General features: G+C 47.4%; 1 protein-coding gene across 1 annotated transcript in view; it reads left to right on the top strand.

Moving 5' to 3' along the window:
* The first annotated feature begins 1,598 nt into the window (after nt 1-1,598).
* Nucleotides 1,599-13,997, top strand: part of CELSR3 (cadherin EGF LAG seven-pass G-type receptor 3) — a 203,299-nt gene continuing 190,900 nt past the window's right edge. The window contains exon 1 of the mRNA XM_040358946.1: nt 1,599-6,026. Within this exon, the coding sequence (XP_040214880.1) occupies nt 1,823-6,026 (4,204 nt within the window). The 5' untranslated portion in view covers nt 1,599-1,822. The remainder of the gene's footprint in view (nt 6,027-13,997) is intronic.

Here is a 13,997-nt window from a genome sequence, read left to right on the forward strand (position 1 = left end):
TAATAACCTTAAGAATCATATATATTTTTTTAAATTAAATAATAAAATAAAATATGATAATAACCATAAGAATCATAAAAAAAACGATTTTTTTAAATGTAATAATAAAATAAAATATAATAACCATACGATTTATAAAAAAAATATTATTGAATAAAATAAAATAAAATATGATAAAAACCATAAGAATCATAAAAAAACTATTTTTTTTATTTTTTTAGTATTATAATGGTAATAATACAACAAAAATATGATAATAACCATAAGAATCATATATTTTTTTTAAATTAAATAATAAAATTAAATATGATAATAACCATAAGAATCATAAAAAAAACTATTTTTTTTTTAAATTTAATAATAGAATAAAATATAATAACCATAAGATTTATAAAAAAAACGATTTTTGAATAAAATAAAATAAAATATGATAAAAACCATAAGAATCATAAAAAAACTAATTTTTTTATTTTTTAGTATTATAATGGTAATAATACAACAAAAATATGATAATAACCATAAGAATCATATATTTTTTTAAATTAAATAATAAAATAAAATATGATAATAACCATAAGAATCATAAAAAAAAACTTTTTTAAAAAATTTAATAATAAAATAAAATATAATAACCAAAAGATTTATAAAAAAAACTATTTTTGAATAAAATAAAATAAAATATGATAAAAACCATAAAAAAACATTTATTTTTATTTTTTAGTATTATAATGGTAATAATACAACAAAAATATGATAATAACCATAAGAATCATATATTTTTTTAAAATTAAATAATAAAATAAAATATAATAACCATAAGAATCATAAAAAAAACTATTTTTTTTAAATGTAATAATAAAATAAAATATAATAACCATAAGATTTATAAAAAAAATATTTTTGAATAAAATAAAATATGATAAAAAACATAAAAAAACATTTATTTTAATTTTTTAGTATTATAATGGTAATAATACAACAAAAATATGATAATAACCATAAGAATCATATATTTTTTTAATTAAATAATAAAATTAAAAACGATAATAACCATAAGAATCATAAAAAAACTATTTTTTTTTTAATTTAATAATAAAATAAAATATAATAACCATAAGACTTATAAAAAAAATATTTTTGAATAAAATAAAATATGATAAAAACCATAAGAATCATCAAAAAAAGATTTTTTTTATTTTTTTTTGTATTATAATGGTAATAATACAACACAAATATTACATAAAATATTAAAATGTGATGGTAGTATATTTTTCTCTTGAAAATCCAATAAAATATATATAAAAAAAAAAAAAGAAAATGTGGTGGTAATAATAACATTAATAATAATAATAATAATAATACCAAAAACAAATACAAACAATTTCGTGAGGTAAAATAATTAGAATATTACTATTATCATCATTAATATTAATAAATGATCAAATAAAGTTAATAATACAAATTATAATACTATTGTGTCTTCAGCACCTTGGACAGCTCCTCCAGCAGTAAAGATGGCCGCTGACGTCACCGCTCCTGACTCAGCCGCCGCCTCTGCGCCTGCGCCGTGGGGATCGTACCACCTGTCCCCCGTAGTAGAGGGGGGTAGGAAGATGGGGTGGAGCGGACCATTCGGGTCGCCGGGAGCCATGTTGGTGTTGAATGAAGGGAGGGTGGAGGAGATGCTGCGCCCGGAGAGTCCGCCTGTGAGCGCCGAGTAGATGGTCGCAGCCGCGGCCGGGAGAACGTCAGGAGGAGCGGGGGAGGGCCGTGCCCAGTGAGGGGGGCAGCGCCGTTGCCAGCAGACAAGGAGGGGAAGACTATGGCTGCTCAGCTGCCGGGGACCAGCCTGCCTCGCCGCTGCCTCCTCCCGCTGCTCGTCCTCCTCAGCATCCCTTTGTTCACTTCCAGCCGGGGGAAGGATGCAGGCAGCCGGCAGCGCACTGATCACCGTCCCCCGGCCCTTGCTCCCTCCCTGTGCATTGTGTATGAGGGGGCTTCCCTTCCAAGGCTGCAGGGGGCTCAGGAAGACCACCATCCCCAGGCCAGGGGCCACCACAGCCAGTACGGGGCCCCCTGGCACCTCAGCCTGTGCCGGAGACCGATGACCCAACGGCGGCCCTCGGCGGACGACCCCGGACCGACCCGACGAGCGTCCGGTGACCCCTCCAGAACCGAGGGCCAGCCCGAAGAGCCACCGGGGGGCCAGTACGGGGCCCCCTGCCACCTCACCCTGTGCCGGAGACCGATGACCCAACGATGGCCCTCAGCAGAGATCCCTGGACTGACCCAGCGGGCACCCGGTGCCTCCTACAGAACCAAGGGCCACCCTGAAGGGTCACCGAGGGGCCACAACGAAGGAGGAGCCCCCTTCCACTGTTGGATTACAAAACCTCACGGTCCCGCCATTGTAGGACCCCATTGCCTTAAGATTCACAGCCAAGACCTTGTTATCCTGCAATACTGCCAGCCAACGCGGGAACCCAGCGACCCGCCGAGCAATAGGACCGCGTCCGAGGTGGGTTCTCTGCCAACCAACGGGACTGACGGCGCTCCCAGACTCAACAGCAGTGGCCTTTCCGTGGTGGACCACCAACTCGTCTTCCTCCGCCATGTCCACCGGATTGGGAGCGCCGGTTCTTCTACGGACGGCCAGGTCGCCCTCGGGGGGCCTCTAGTCGGCCAAAGGCGCCCATGCGTCCTGCTGGCTCTATGGCCCTTGAACGTAACCAGGGACTGTAACCGCACGGGAGGGATCTTACCGGACCCTTCACACTTGAACCTGGGGATTTGCAAACTCAACTGCCGGGACGGCGCCGAGACCTGTTCCAAGGACGTCGGCAGGTTCTGGTGCTGCAAGCTGACCCGGGGTCTGGGCAAAGGAGAGGAGCCTACGGGGGAGGGCACGTGGAGAGGAGAGGAGATTTCAGCACCAGACCGACGGACAGCTCCTGCTGCTGCTTCTTCTTCTCCTCCTCGGCAGACCCCCCCAGTCCCTCCGCTTTCCCTTAAAGGACCCTGCTCTCGAAATCTCTCCTTCAACTCAACCAAAGGTTGCCTGAAAACCATTCTCTCAGCCTCCGCTCTGGAGGAGCTCAAAGCTATTGATCTTCATACCGAGGAAGCGTTAGCACGTAGCAAAGCCATGCAGCTGAACCCGCAGCCTCTCGCTCATAGATCACCCAGGCAGGGGGGCAGTGGGAGGGGTAGGGCATCCCTTCCATTAATAAGGACACGCAGGGCAGCCAACCGGCATCCCCACTTCCCCCAATATAATCATCAGGTTCAGGTGGCTGAAAATCAGCCCCCGGGGACCCCCGTGATAACCATGACAGCGCAAGACCCTGATACCGGGGAAGCGGGCAGGGTTGTGTACACCATGGACGCCCTGATGAATAGCAAGTCTTTAGAGCTGTTCAGTATAGACTCAGTGACAGGTTTGATCTCCACCACAGAGATTCTAGACAGGGAGAGCATGGACCTGCACTACTTCAGGGTCACGGGCTACGACCACGGGAGCCCGCGGCTGTCCGCCACCACCATGGTGTCCGTGACGGTCACCGATAAAAACGACCACAGTCCCATGTTCGAGCAGGGCGAGTACAGGGAGAGCATCAGGGAGAACGTAGAGGAAGGGTACCCCATCTTGCAGCTGAGGGCCACAGACATCGACTCGCAGGCCAACGCCAACATCAAGTACCGCTTCGTCAACGAGCAAGCGGCTCACTCGGTTTTCGAAATCGACGCCAGGTCGGGTTTGATCACCACCAGCGGGCTGGTAGACAGAGAGAAAAGGGAGAGGTACTCTTTGATAGTGGAGGCCAGCGATCAAGGGCAGGACCCGGGGCCTAGGTCATCCACTGTCAAAGTTGAGGTCACCGTCCTCGACGAGAACGATAACGTGCCGCAGTTCAGCGAAAAGCGTTACATAGTGCAGGTGAGAGAAGACATCAGGGCCCACACTGAGATTATAAGGGTGACCGCCACCGACTTTGATAAGGACAGCAATGCGGTGGTCCATTACAACATCATTAGTGGTAACAGTAGAGGACAGTTCTCCATCGATAGCCTAAACGGTGCCATACAGGTCGTAACCCCGTTGGACTTTGAAACGGAGAGAGAGTATACGCTCAGAATCCGCGCCCAAGACGCGGGACGCCCTCCGCTTTCAAACAACACCGGTATGCTAAGTGTTCAGGTGGTAGACATTAATGACCACGCCCCCATGTTTGTTAGCACCCCCTTTCAAGTCAGCGTGCTAGAAAACGTTCCTTTGGGTCACTCTGTTATTCACATTCAAGCCGTGGATGCAGATTACGGGGAAAACGCTCGCATGGAATATAAATTGACTGGCGTGCTACCTGCTACACCGTTTGTAATCAACAGCGCCACCGGTTGGATCACCGTAAGTGGCCCCCTAGACAGAGAGACTGTAGAACATTATCAGTTTGGAGTAGAAGCTCGAGATCACGGGAACCCACCGCTGTCTGCGTCCGCAAGCGTCACCATCACCATCCTGGATGTGAACGATAACCGGCCAGAGTTCACCCAAAGGGAATATTTTATACGGTTAAACGAAGACGCCAGCGTGGGGACCAGCGTGCTTGGCGTAACCGCCATAGACAGGGACATAAACAGCCCTATCACCTATCAGATCACCGGAGGCAACACCCGCAACCGCTTCGCAATTAGCACCCAGAGCGGGTCGGGGTTAATCACTTTATCGCTGCCGCTTGATTACAAACAGGAAAGGCGATACGTCCTGACGGTGACCGCCTCCGATCGCATCCTTCACGACAACTGCTACGTCCATGTTAACATCACCGACGCCAACACCAACAGGCCGGTCTTTCAAAGTGCGCACTACCCCGTCGATATTAACGAGGACCGGCCTGTCGGGAGCACCGTGGTGATCATAAGCGCCACGGACGACGACGTCGGGGAGAACGCAAGGATCTCCTACTCCTTGGAAGACCATATCCCCCAGTTCCGAATTAACCCCGATAGCGGAGTTATCACGCTCAACGCCCAACTGGACTACGAGGACCAAATGACTTACACGCTGGCTGTTATTGCAAAGGACAATGGAATCCCGCAAAAATCCGACACTGCCTACGTGGAAATTATGGTGAATGACGTCAACGACAACGCCCCCCAGTTTTTAAACTCGCAGTATCATGGGATAGTCTCAGAGGATGCTCCTCCTTTTACAAGCGTCCTACAAATCTCTGCCACCGACCGCGATTCTCACGCCAATGGCAGGGTTCAATACACATTTCAAAATGGCGAAGACGGAGACGGGGACTTTACAATAGAACCGACCTCGGGTATCATCCGCACTGTACGCAAGTTGGACAGGGAAAGCGTCCCCTTCTATGAGCTGACGGCTTACGCCGTGGACAGGGGCATCCCCCCGCAGAGAAGCCCCGTCCGCGTCCAAGTCGCCATTCAGGACGTCAACGACAACGCCCCAATTTTTCCAGCCGACGAATTTGAGGTCTACGTAAAGGAAAACAGCATCGTCGGCTCGGTGGTCGGCCGAATCAAAGCCACCGACCCGGACGAAGGCCCCAACGCCCAGATAATGTATCAGATCGTTGAGGGCAACATTCCCGAAATCTTTCAAATGGATTTCTTCTCCGGAGAGCTGACCGCCCTCATCGACTTGGACTATGAAACCAAGTCTGAGTACGTGATCGTGGTACAGGCCACCTCGGCCCCTCTGGTTAGCAGGGCTACCGTTCACATCAAGCTGATCGATCAAAACGACAACACCCCCGTCCTGAAGAACTTTCAGATCCTCTTCAACAATTACATCTCCAACAGCTCCAACACTTTCCCCTCCGGCGCCATTGGGAAAATCCCGGCCTACGACCCCGACGTGTCAGACAGACTCTACTACACCTTCGAGCGTGGGAATGAGCTAAATTTGTTGATCGTCAATCACTCAAGCGGGGAGTTACGGCTTAGCCGCAAGCTAGACAACAACCGTCCTCTGATGGCATCGATGCTGGTCACCGTCTCAGGTAAAGTGTTGGCTTTTCTCTCTTTATTTCTATGTCATGCAAACCCATCATCTGTAGATTGGAGCTTCCTAGGCAGTTCTTGGGGGACTTTTTACCGAAGATCTATTGGGGCAAATGTTTATAAACCAGTAGCGTCCATCAAGTCCATAGATTGGGTTTGATGGACTTGTGTCGTTTTTTCAACCTCACCTACTTTGAAACTATGTAACAAATGTGTTGGAGTTTAAAAACCAGTACATTAAAACCTTGGTTTGAGAGCGTTTTGCAAGATGAGCAAAATGTTTTAATTAGGGTTGTCCCGATACCACTTTTTTAGGACTGAGTACGAGTACCGATACTTTTTTTTTAAATGTGTCCCCAAATGCTGCCATGTCCCCCCCACAAATGCAGAAATGTCCCCCCCATATATGCAGCCATGTCCCCCCCATATATCCAGCCATGTCTCCCCCATATCCAGCCATGTCCCCCCATATGCAGCCATGTCCTCCCCCATATGCAGCCATGTCCCCCCCCATATGCAGCCATGTCCCCCCATATGCAGCCATGTCCCCCCCCCCCCATATGCAGCCATATCTCCACCATATCCAGCCATGTCCCCCCATATGCAGCCATGTCCTCCCCATATGCAGCCATGTCCTCCCCATATGCAGCCATGTCCTCCCCATATGCAGCCATGTCTCCCCCATATCCAGCCATGTCCCCCCATATGCAGCCATGTCCTCCCCCATATGCAGCCATGTCTCCCCCATATCCAGCCATGTCCCCCCCCATATGCAGCCATGTCCCCCCATATGCAGCCATGTCCCCCCCCCCATATGCAGCCATATCTCCACCATATCCAGCCATGTCCCCCCATATGCAGCCATGTCCTCCCCATATGCAGCCATGTCCTCCCCATATGCAGCCATGTCCTCCCCATATGCAGCCATGTCCCCCCCATATGCAGCCATGTCACCCCCCCATATCCAGCCAATGTCCTCCCCATATCCAGCCATGTCCCCCCCATATATGCAGCCATGTCCCCCTTACCGTACATGCTGCCGCATCCCCGCTGCTGCGCCGTATCCCCGCTTGGTTAATACGGGCGGGGAACATTCAAATAAATGCTGTAATGTTCCCCGCCCGTATTAACCAAGCGGGGATGCGGCGTAGCGGCGGGATGCGTGGGGGGCGGGGGGGGGATGGTGGCGACGAAGTATTCTATTTCGGTATCGGGGGTATTTGCGGGAGTACGAGTACTCCCGCAAATACTCGGAATCGGTACCGATATCGGTATCGGGACAACCCTAGTTTTAATAATTATTGCCTTGATATACAAGTGATGTCTTGATATAAGAGCAGCATCATGTCACAACTGAGTATAAAAAAAGAAGAGAGGAGCCTCTAAGTCAGGGGTCTTCAAACTACGGCCCTCCAGTTGTTCAGGAACTACAATTCCCATCATGCCTAATCATGTCTGTGAATGTCTGTGTGTTACAATGCCTCATGGGATGTGTAGTTCTACAACAGCTGGAGGGCCGTAGTTTGAGGATCCCTGCTCTAAGTGTAGCAATATGGTTACATTTAACCACTTAAGACCCGGACCTTTAGGCAGGTAAAGGACCCGGCTAGTTTTTGAGATTCGGCACTGCGTTGCTTTAACTGACAATTGCGCGGTCGTGCGACGTGGCTCCCAAACAAATATGGCGTCCTTTTTTTTCCCACAAATAGAGCTTTCTTTTGGTGGTATTTGATCACCTCTGCGGTTTTTATTTTTTGCGCTATAAACAAAAATAGAGCGTCAATTTTGAAAAAAATTCAAAATTTTTTACTTTTTGCTATAATAAATATCCCCCAAAAATTTATAAAAAAATATATTTTTTCCTCAGTTTATGGCGATACGTATTCTTCTACCTATTTTTGGTAAAAAAAAAATCGCAATAAGCGTTTATCAATTGGTTTGCGCAGAATTTATAGCGTTTACAAAATAGGGGATAGTTTTATTGCATTTTTATTAATTTTTTTTTTTTTTACTACTAATGGCGGCGATCAGCGTTTTTTTTTTTTTTCATGACTGCGACATTATGGCGGACACTTCGGACAATTTTGACAAAAAATGCTATAAAAATGCATTGTTTACTGTGAAAATGACAATTGCAGTTTGGGAGTTAACCACAGGGGGCGCTGAACGGGTTAAGTGTGACCTCATCTGTGCTTCTAACTGTAGGGGGGCGGGGCTGGACGTGTGACATCATTGATCGTGTTTCCCTATATCAGGGAACACACGATCGATGACAGCGCCACAGTGAAGAACAGGGAAGGTGTGTTTACACACAGCTCTCCCTGTTCTTCAGCTCCGGGGACCGATCGCGGGACTCCAGCGGCGATCGGGGTCCTGCGGTCACGGAGCTTCAGACCGGGTGGTGCGGACCCACGGCTGGGCACTTAAAGAGGACGTAGCTGTACGTACACGTGCCCAGCCGTGACATTCTGCTGACGTATATGTGCAAGAGGCGGTCCTTAAGTGGTTAATGAAGGTACAACATTTACCATCTTATTGCAACACTTATGCCCTGTACACACGTTCGGATATCTGATGGAATCTAACCTGATGGATTTTTTCGTCAGATATCCAATGAAGCTGAATTTCATCAGTCTTGCCTACACACCATCGGTCAAAAATCCGACCGCGTCCAAACGCGGTGACGTACAACACGACGACGTGCTGAGAAAAAGGAAGTTCAATGCTTCCGAGCATGCGTCGACTTGATTCTGAGCATGCGTGGATTTTTGACCGATGGACTTCCACACTGACGATCGTTTTTTTTTTCTATTAGTTTTTTATCCATAGGAAAATTTTAAAACATGTTCTATTTTTTTTTTTCACTGATGGAAAACAAACCGATGGGGCCCACACACCATCGTTTTTTTCGATGAAAACGGTCCATTGGTCCGTTTTCATCAGACAAACCGATCGCGTGTACAGGTCTGGCCCCATACACACCATAGAATCTATCCGCAGATAAATCCCATCAAATGGGTTTCTGCGGATAGATCCTATGGTGTGTACACGCCAGCGGATCTGTTTCCGCGGAGAAATCTCCTCTGGGATGGATTCCAGCAGATGGATATTTGCTGACATGCTCAACAAATCCATCTGCTGGAATCCATTCCAACGGATGGATCCGCTCGTCTGTACAGACTTACCGGATCCATCCGTCTAAAGGGATTCCCCGCACGCGTCGTAATGATTTGACGCATGCGTGGAATTCCTTATATGACAGCGTCGCGCCCGTCGCCGCGTCATAATAGCGGCGACGGCGCGACACGTCATCGGCAGAGGATTTCAGCGCGGATTTCAATGCGATGGTGTGTACACGCCATCGCATAGAAATCTTCTGAAATCCTCGAGAGGATTTATCCGCGGATACGGTCCGCTGGACCGTATCTGCGGATAAATCCTCTCGTGTGTATGGGGCCTCTCTCTTCTCTTTTATACTCTATAAAAAATATGCTTTTGATATACAAGTGCTTTGGATTACAAGCATGTTTCTGGAACGATATATGGTCGCAATCCAAGGTTTTACTTTGCAGTCCATCAAGTACATCGATTGGATAGATTTGATGGACTTGTGTCTTTTTTCAACCTCGCCTACTATGTAACAAATGTTTCTGGTAATGTTTATAAGAATCGCATTTGGTGATTTTTGGATAAGTGAAAATGATGAAGTGTGACTTCTGGTTGGGTTGCCGTGGGTTACTGCACTTTACATTGGCCTAATAAATTGAAGCCCACCTTGGTTCAAAGGGTCAGGCCAGCCCGAAGCTGTTTGACCATTTCCGGTATTTCTCAGGATATTTATTGGTGAGATCTCTGTATAGTAAAACCTTGGTTTGAGAGCGTTCTGCAAGACAAGCAACATTTTTTTTAATAAATTTTGACTTGATATACAAGCGATGTCTTGATATAAGAGTAGCGTCATGTAGAGGTCGGCCGATATTTGGCCGTTTTGGAGAAATCGGCATCGGCTGATTTTTATCCAAATTAGGCTGATATTTAACATGGCCGCTAGCGGTGCCACGGCTCCGGAGCTAGGCCGAAGCCGTGGCCTTTCCTGATGCTGTGACCACGTGCCGCCGCGGTCACAGCATCAGGAAAGGCCGCGGCTTCGGCCTAGCTCCAGAGCCGCGGTCATCTTGGTACGGCTCCGGAGCTAGGCCGAAGCCGTGGCCTTTCCTTGATGTTGTGACCGTGGCGGCAATCCGCGGTCACAGCATCAGGAAAGGCCACGGCTTCGGCCTAGCTCCAGAGCCGCGGCCATCTTGGTACACCCAGCGCGGCAGCCAACCAGCGGGCCTGTAACAGCCAATCGGCGGCCGCCACTGCCGACATCCTCCACTGTAAAAAAAAACGTCCCTTGACGTGCTGCGCGCCCTGCCTACAGACCCCAGAATGCAGCGCGGGTCGGTATTGCGTAGGCGCGTCCGAGTCTCGGCGTTTTCTGAAAGAACCCGAACACGCAGACACTGCTAGTCGGCTCTATACAGCGCAGGTTATAGACAGATTGAATCTCAGCCTGTTCAGCAGGGACCAGCCGAGATTTTGAATCGTATGGGCAGGCTGATTGTACCCAAGTTGATCGATCATGCGATTTTTGCAGTTGCAATGGTCACTGTTTTAGTTGATTTACTAAAACTGGAGAGTGCAAAATATGGTGCCGCTGTGCATGGTAGCCAATCAGCTTCTAACTTCAGCTTGTTCAGTTAACCGCTTAAGGACGCCTTCACGCCGATATACGTCGGCAGAAGGGCACGGCTGGGCACAAGCACGTACCTGTACGTTGTCTTTAAGAGCCCAGCCGTGGGGTCGCGAGCATGCCGGTCCGAAGCTCCGTGATCGTGCATGCGGGACCCGCGGACCCGATCGCCGCCGGTGTCCCGCGATCGGTTACAGGAGCTGAAGAACGGGGAGAGGTAAGTGTAAACGCACCTTCCCCGTTCTTCTGTGTGGCAGTGACACCGATTGTTTGTTTGTTTCCTGATATAGGGAACGAAGATCAGTGACGTCACACGTCCAGCCACGCCCCCCCCCTACAGTAAGAATCACTCCCTTAGGGCACACTTAACCCTTTAGCGCCCCCTAGTGGTTAACCTCTTCACTGCCATTGTCATTTTCACAGTAATCAGTGCATTTTTATAGCACTTTTCGCTGTGAAAATGACAATGGGCCAGATTCTCAAAAGAGATACGTCGGCGTATCTCCAGATACGCCGTCGTATCTCTGATTCTGGCCGGTCGTATCTATGCGCCTGATTCATAGAATCAGTTACGCATAGATTTCTATTAGATCCGACCGGCGTAAGTCTCTTACGCCGCCGGATCGTAACTGCATATTTACGCTGGCCGCTAGGGGCGTGTACGCTGATTTACGCCTAGAATATGTAAATCAGCTAGATACACGAATTCACGAACGTACGCCCGGCCGACGCAGTACAGTTACGCCGTTTACGTTAGGCTTTTCCCGGCATAAAGTTACCCCTGCTATATGAGGCGTACATGCGGCATACCAATGTTAAGTATGGCCGTCGTTCCGTGACGAAATTTGAAAAATTGACGTTGTTTGCGTAAGTCGTCCGTGAATGGGGCTGGACGCCATTTACGTTCACGTCAAAACCAATTCGTCCTTGCGGCGTACTTTGGAGCAATGCACACTGGGAAATTCCATGAACGGCACATGCGCTGTTCGTGAAAAATGTCAATCACGTCGGGTCAGGGTTAATTTACATAACACACGCCCACCTCTTCACAATTTGAATTAGGCGGGCTTACGCCGGCCTATTTACGCTACGCCGCCGCAACTTTCTTTTGAGAATACGGCACTTGCCTGTAAAAGTTGCGGAGGCGTAACGTAAATAAGGATACGTTACGCCCGCACAAACATACGCCATTCTACGTGAATCTACCCCAATGGTCCCAAAAATGTGTCAAAAGTGTCCGCCATAATGTCGCAGTCATGAAAAAAATCGCTGATCGCCGCCATTACTAGTAAAAAAATTATCAATGAAAATGCCATAAAACTATCCCCTATTTTGTAAACGCTATAAATTTTGCGCAAACCAATCGATAAATGCTTATTGCGTTTTTTTTTACCAAAAATATGTAGAAGAATACGTATCGCCCTAAACTGAGGTAAAAAAATGTTTTTTTGGGGGATATTTATTATAGCAAAAAGTAAAAAATATAGATTTTTTTTCAAAATTGTCGCTCTATTTTTGTTTATAGCGCAAAAAATAAAAACCGCAGAGGTGATCAAATACCACCAAAAGAAAGCTCTATTTGTGGGTGAAAAAAAGGACGCCAATTTTGTTTGGGAGCCACGTCGCACGACCGCGCAATTGTCAGTTAAAGCGACGCAGTGCCGAATCTCAAAAAGGGGCAAGGTCCTTAACCTGCATAATGGTCCGGGTCTTAAGTGGTTAAGCTTTGACCATAAAAAACCTGGAAGCTAATTGGTTTCTATGCAGAGCTGCACCAGATTTAGCACTCTGGTTTAGTAAATCAACCCAAATGTCTTCTCCCAGCTGGGATGGCTCCCCCCCCCCCTCGCCAGGAGAACACAATGGCTCAGTGGGAGGAATTCCCTCGCCAACACTGACTGATCATGATGGGGGAGTCAAGCGATTTATTTATTCATTCATTTTCTCCTGCAACCCGTGGTTGCAGAAAAGTAAATTGCACCGTCTATGGCCGGCTTTAAGAACTCTGGCCCGGATTCAAAGAGATTTGCGCTTTATTTGCGGAGGCGCAGGGCAATGATTTTGCCCTGCGCCCCCGCAAATTTGCTCCGCTGCCCTCGATTCACGGAGCAGTAGCTCCGTAAATTGCGAGGGCGCGCTGGAAAAATTGCCCGGCGCTAGAGCACGCAATTTAAATGATCCCGTAGGGGGCGGGAATCATTTAAATTAGGCACGCTCCCGCGCCGAGCGTGGAGCGCATGCTCCGTCGGGAAACTTTCCCGACGTGCATTGCGGCAAATGACGTCGAAAGGACGTCATTTGCTTCCAAGTGAACGTGAATGGCGTCCAGCGCCATTCACGAATCACTTACGCAAACGACGTGAAATTCAAATTTCGCGACGCGGGAACGACGGGTATACTTTAGCATTGGCTGCCCCTACTATTAGAAGGGGCAGCCTTACGCTAAACACGCCGTACGGAAACGACGTAACTTGCGTACGCAGGGCTCGCGCAACATTGTGAATCGGTGTTAGTATGCAATTTGCATATTATGCACTGAGCACAATGGGAGCGCCCCCTAGCGGTCATCGCAAGAATGCAGCCTAAAATATGCGTGGCATAGGAGCCTTATGCCGTGCAGATTTTAGGCTGCAGTCGGCGTAGTGATGTTCCTGAATCAGGAGCATTCGTAACGCCGGAGCAAGTAAGCAATTGCGCTGTGTAACCTATGGTTACACAGGCGCAATTGCTACTTGAATCTGGGCCTCTGAGTCATCCAACCAGACTCCACCATGTAACCAAGTTATCACTTTTGGGTGGAATGCTCTTTAATCGTGGAATGCCATTTCCCAGCGAATGAGTATATATGCTGAATAAAAATTATAAACGCTGTACTTACAGGGGGTCCATCTAATCTGTTACTTAGACCAGGGGGGGTCTCCAAACTTTGTAAACAAAGGGCCAGTTGGCTGTCCTTCAGACTTTAGGGGGGCCAGACTCTGGCCATCGGGAGTAGAAAAGGTCCAGACATTAGTGGGGAAAAAAACATTGCTCAATAAATGGTGTCATTGGAAGGAATTGTGCCCCATCAGTGGTGTCATTGGAAGGAATTGTGCCCCATCAGTGGTGTCATTGGAAGGAATTGTGCCCCATCAGTGGTATCATTGGAAGGAATTGTGCCCCATCAGTGGTATCATTGGAAGGAATTGTGCCCCATCAGTGGTATCATTGGAAGGAATTGTGCCCCATCAGTGGT

The sequence above is a fragment of the Rana temporaria genome, chromosome 7, assembly GCF_905171775.1.
Source record: "Rana temporaria chromosome 7, aRanTem1.1, whole genome shotgun sequence".
NCBI classification, from domain to species: domain Eukaryota; kingdom Metazoa; phylum Chordata; class Amphibia; order Anura; family Ranidae; genus Rana; species Rana temporaria.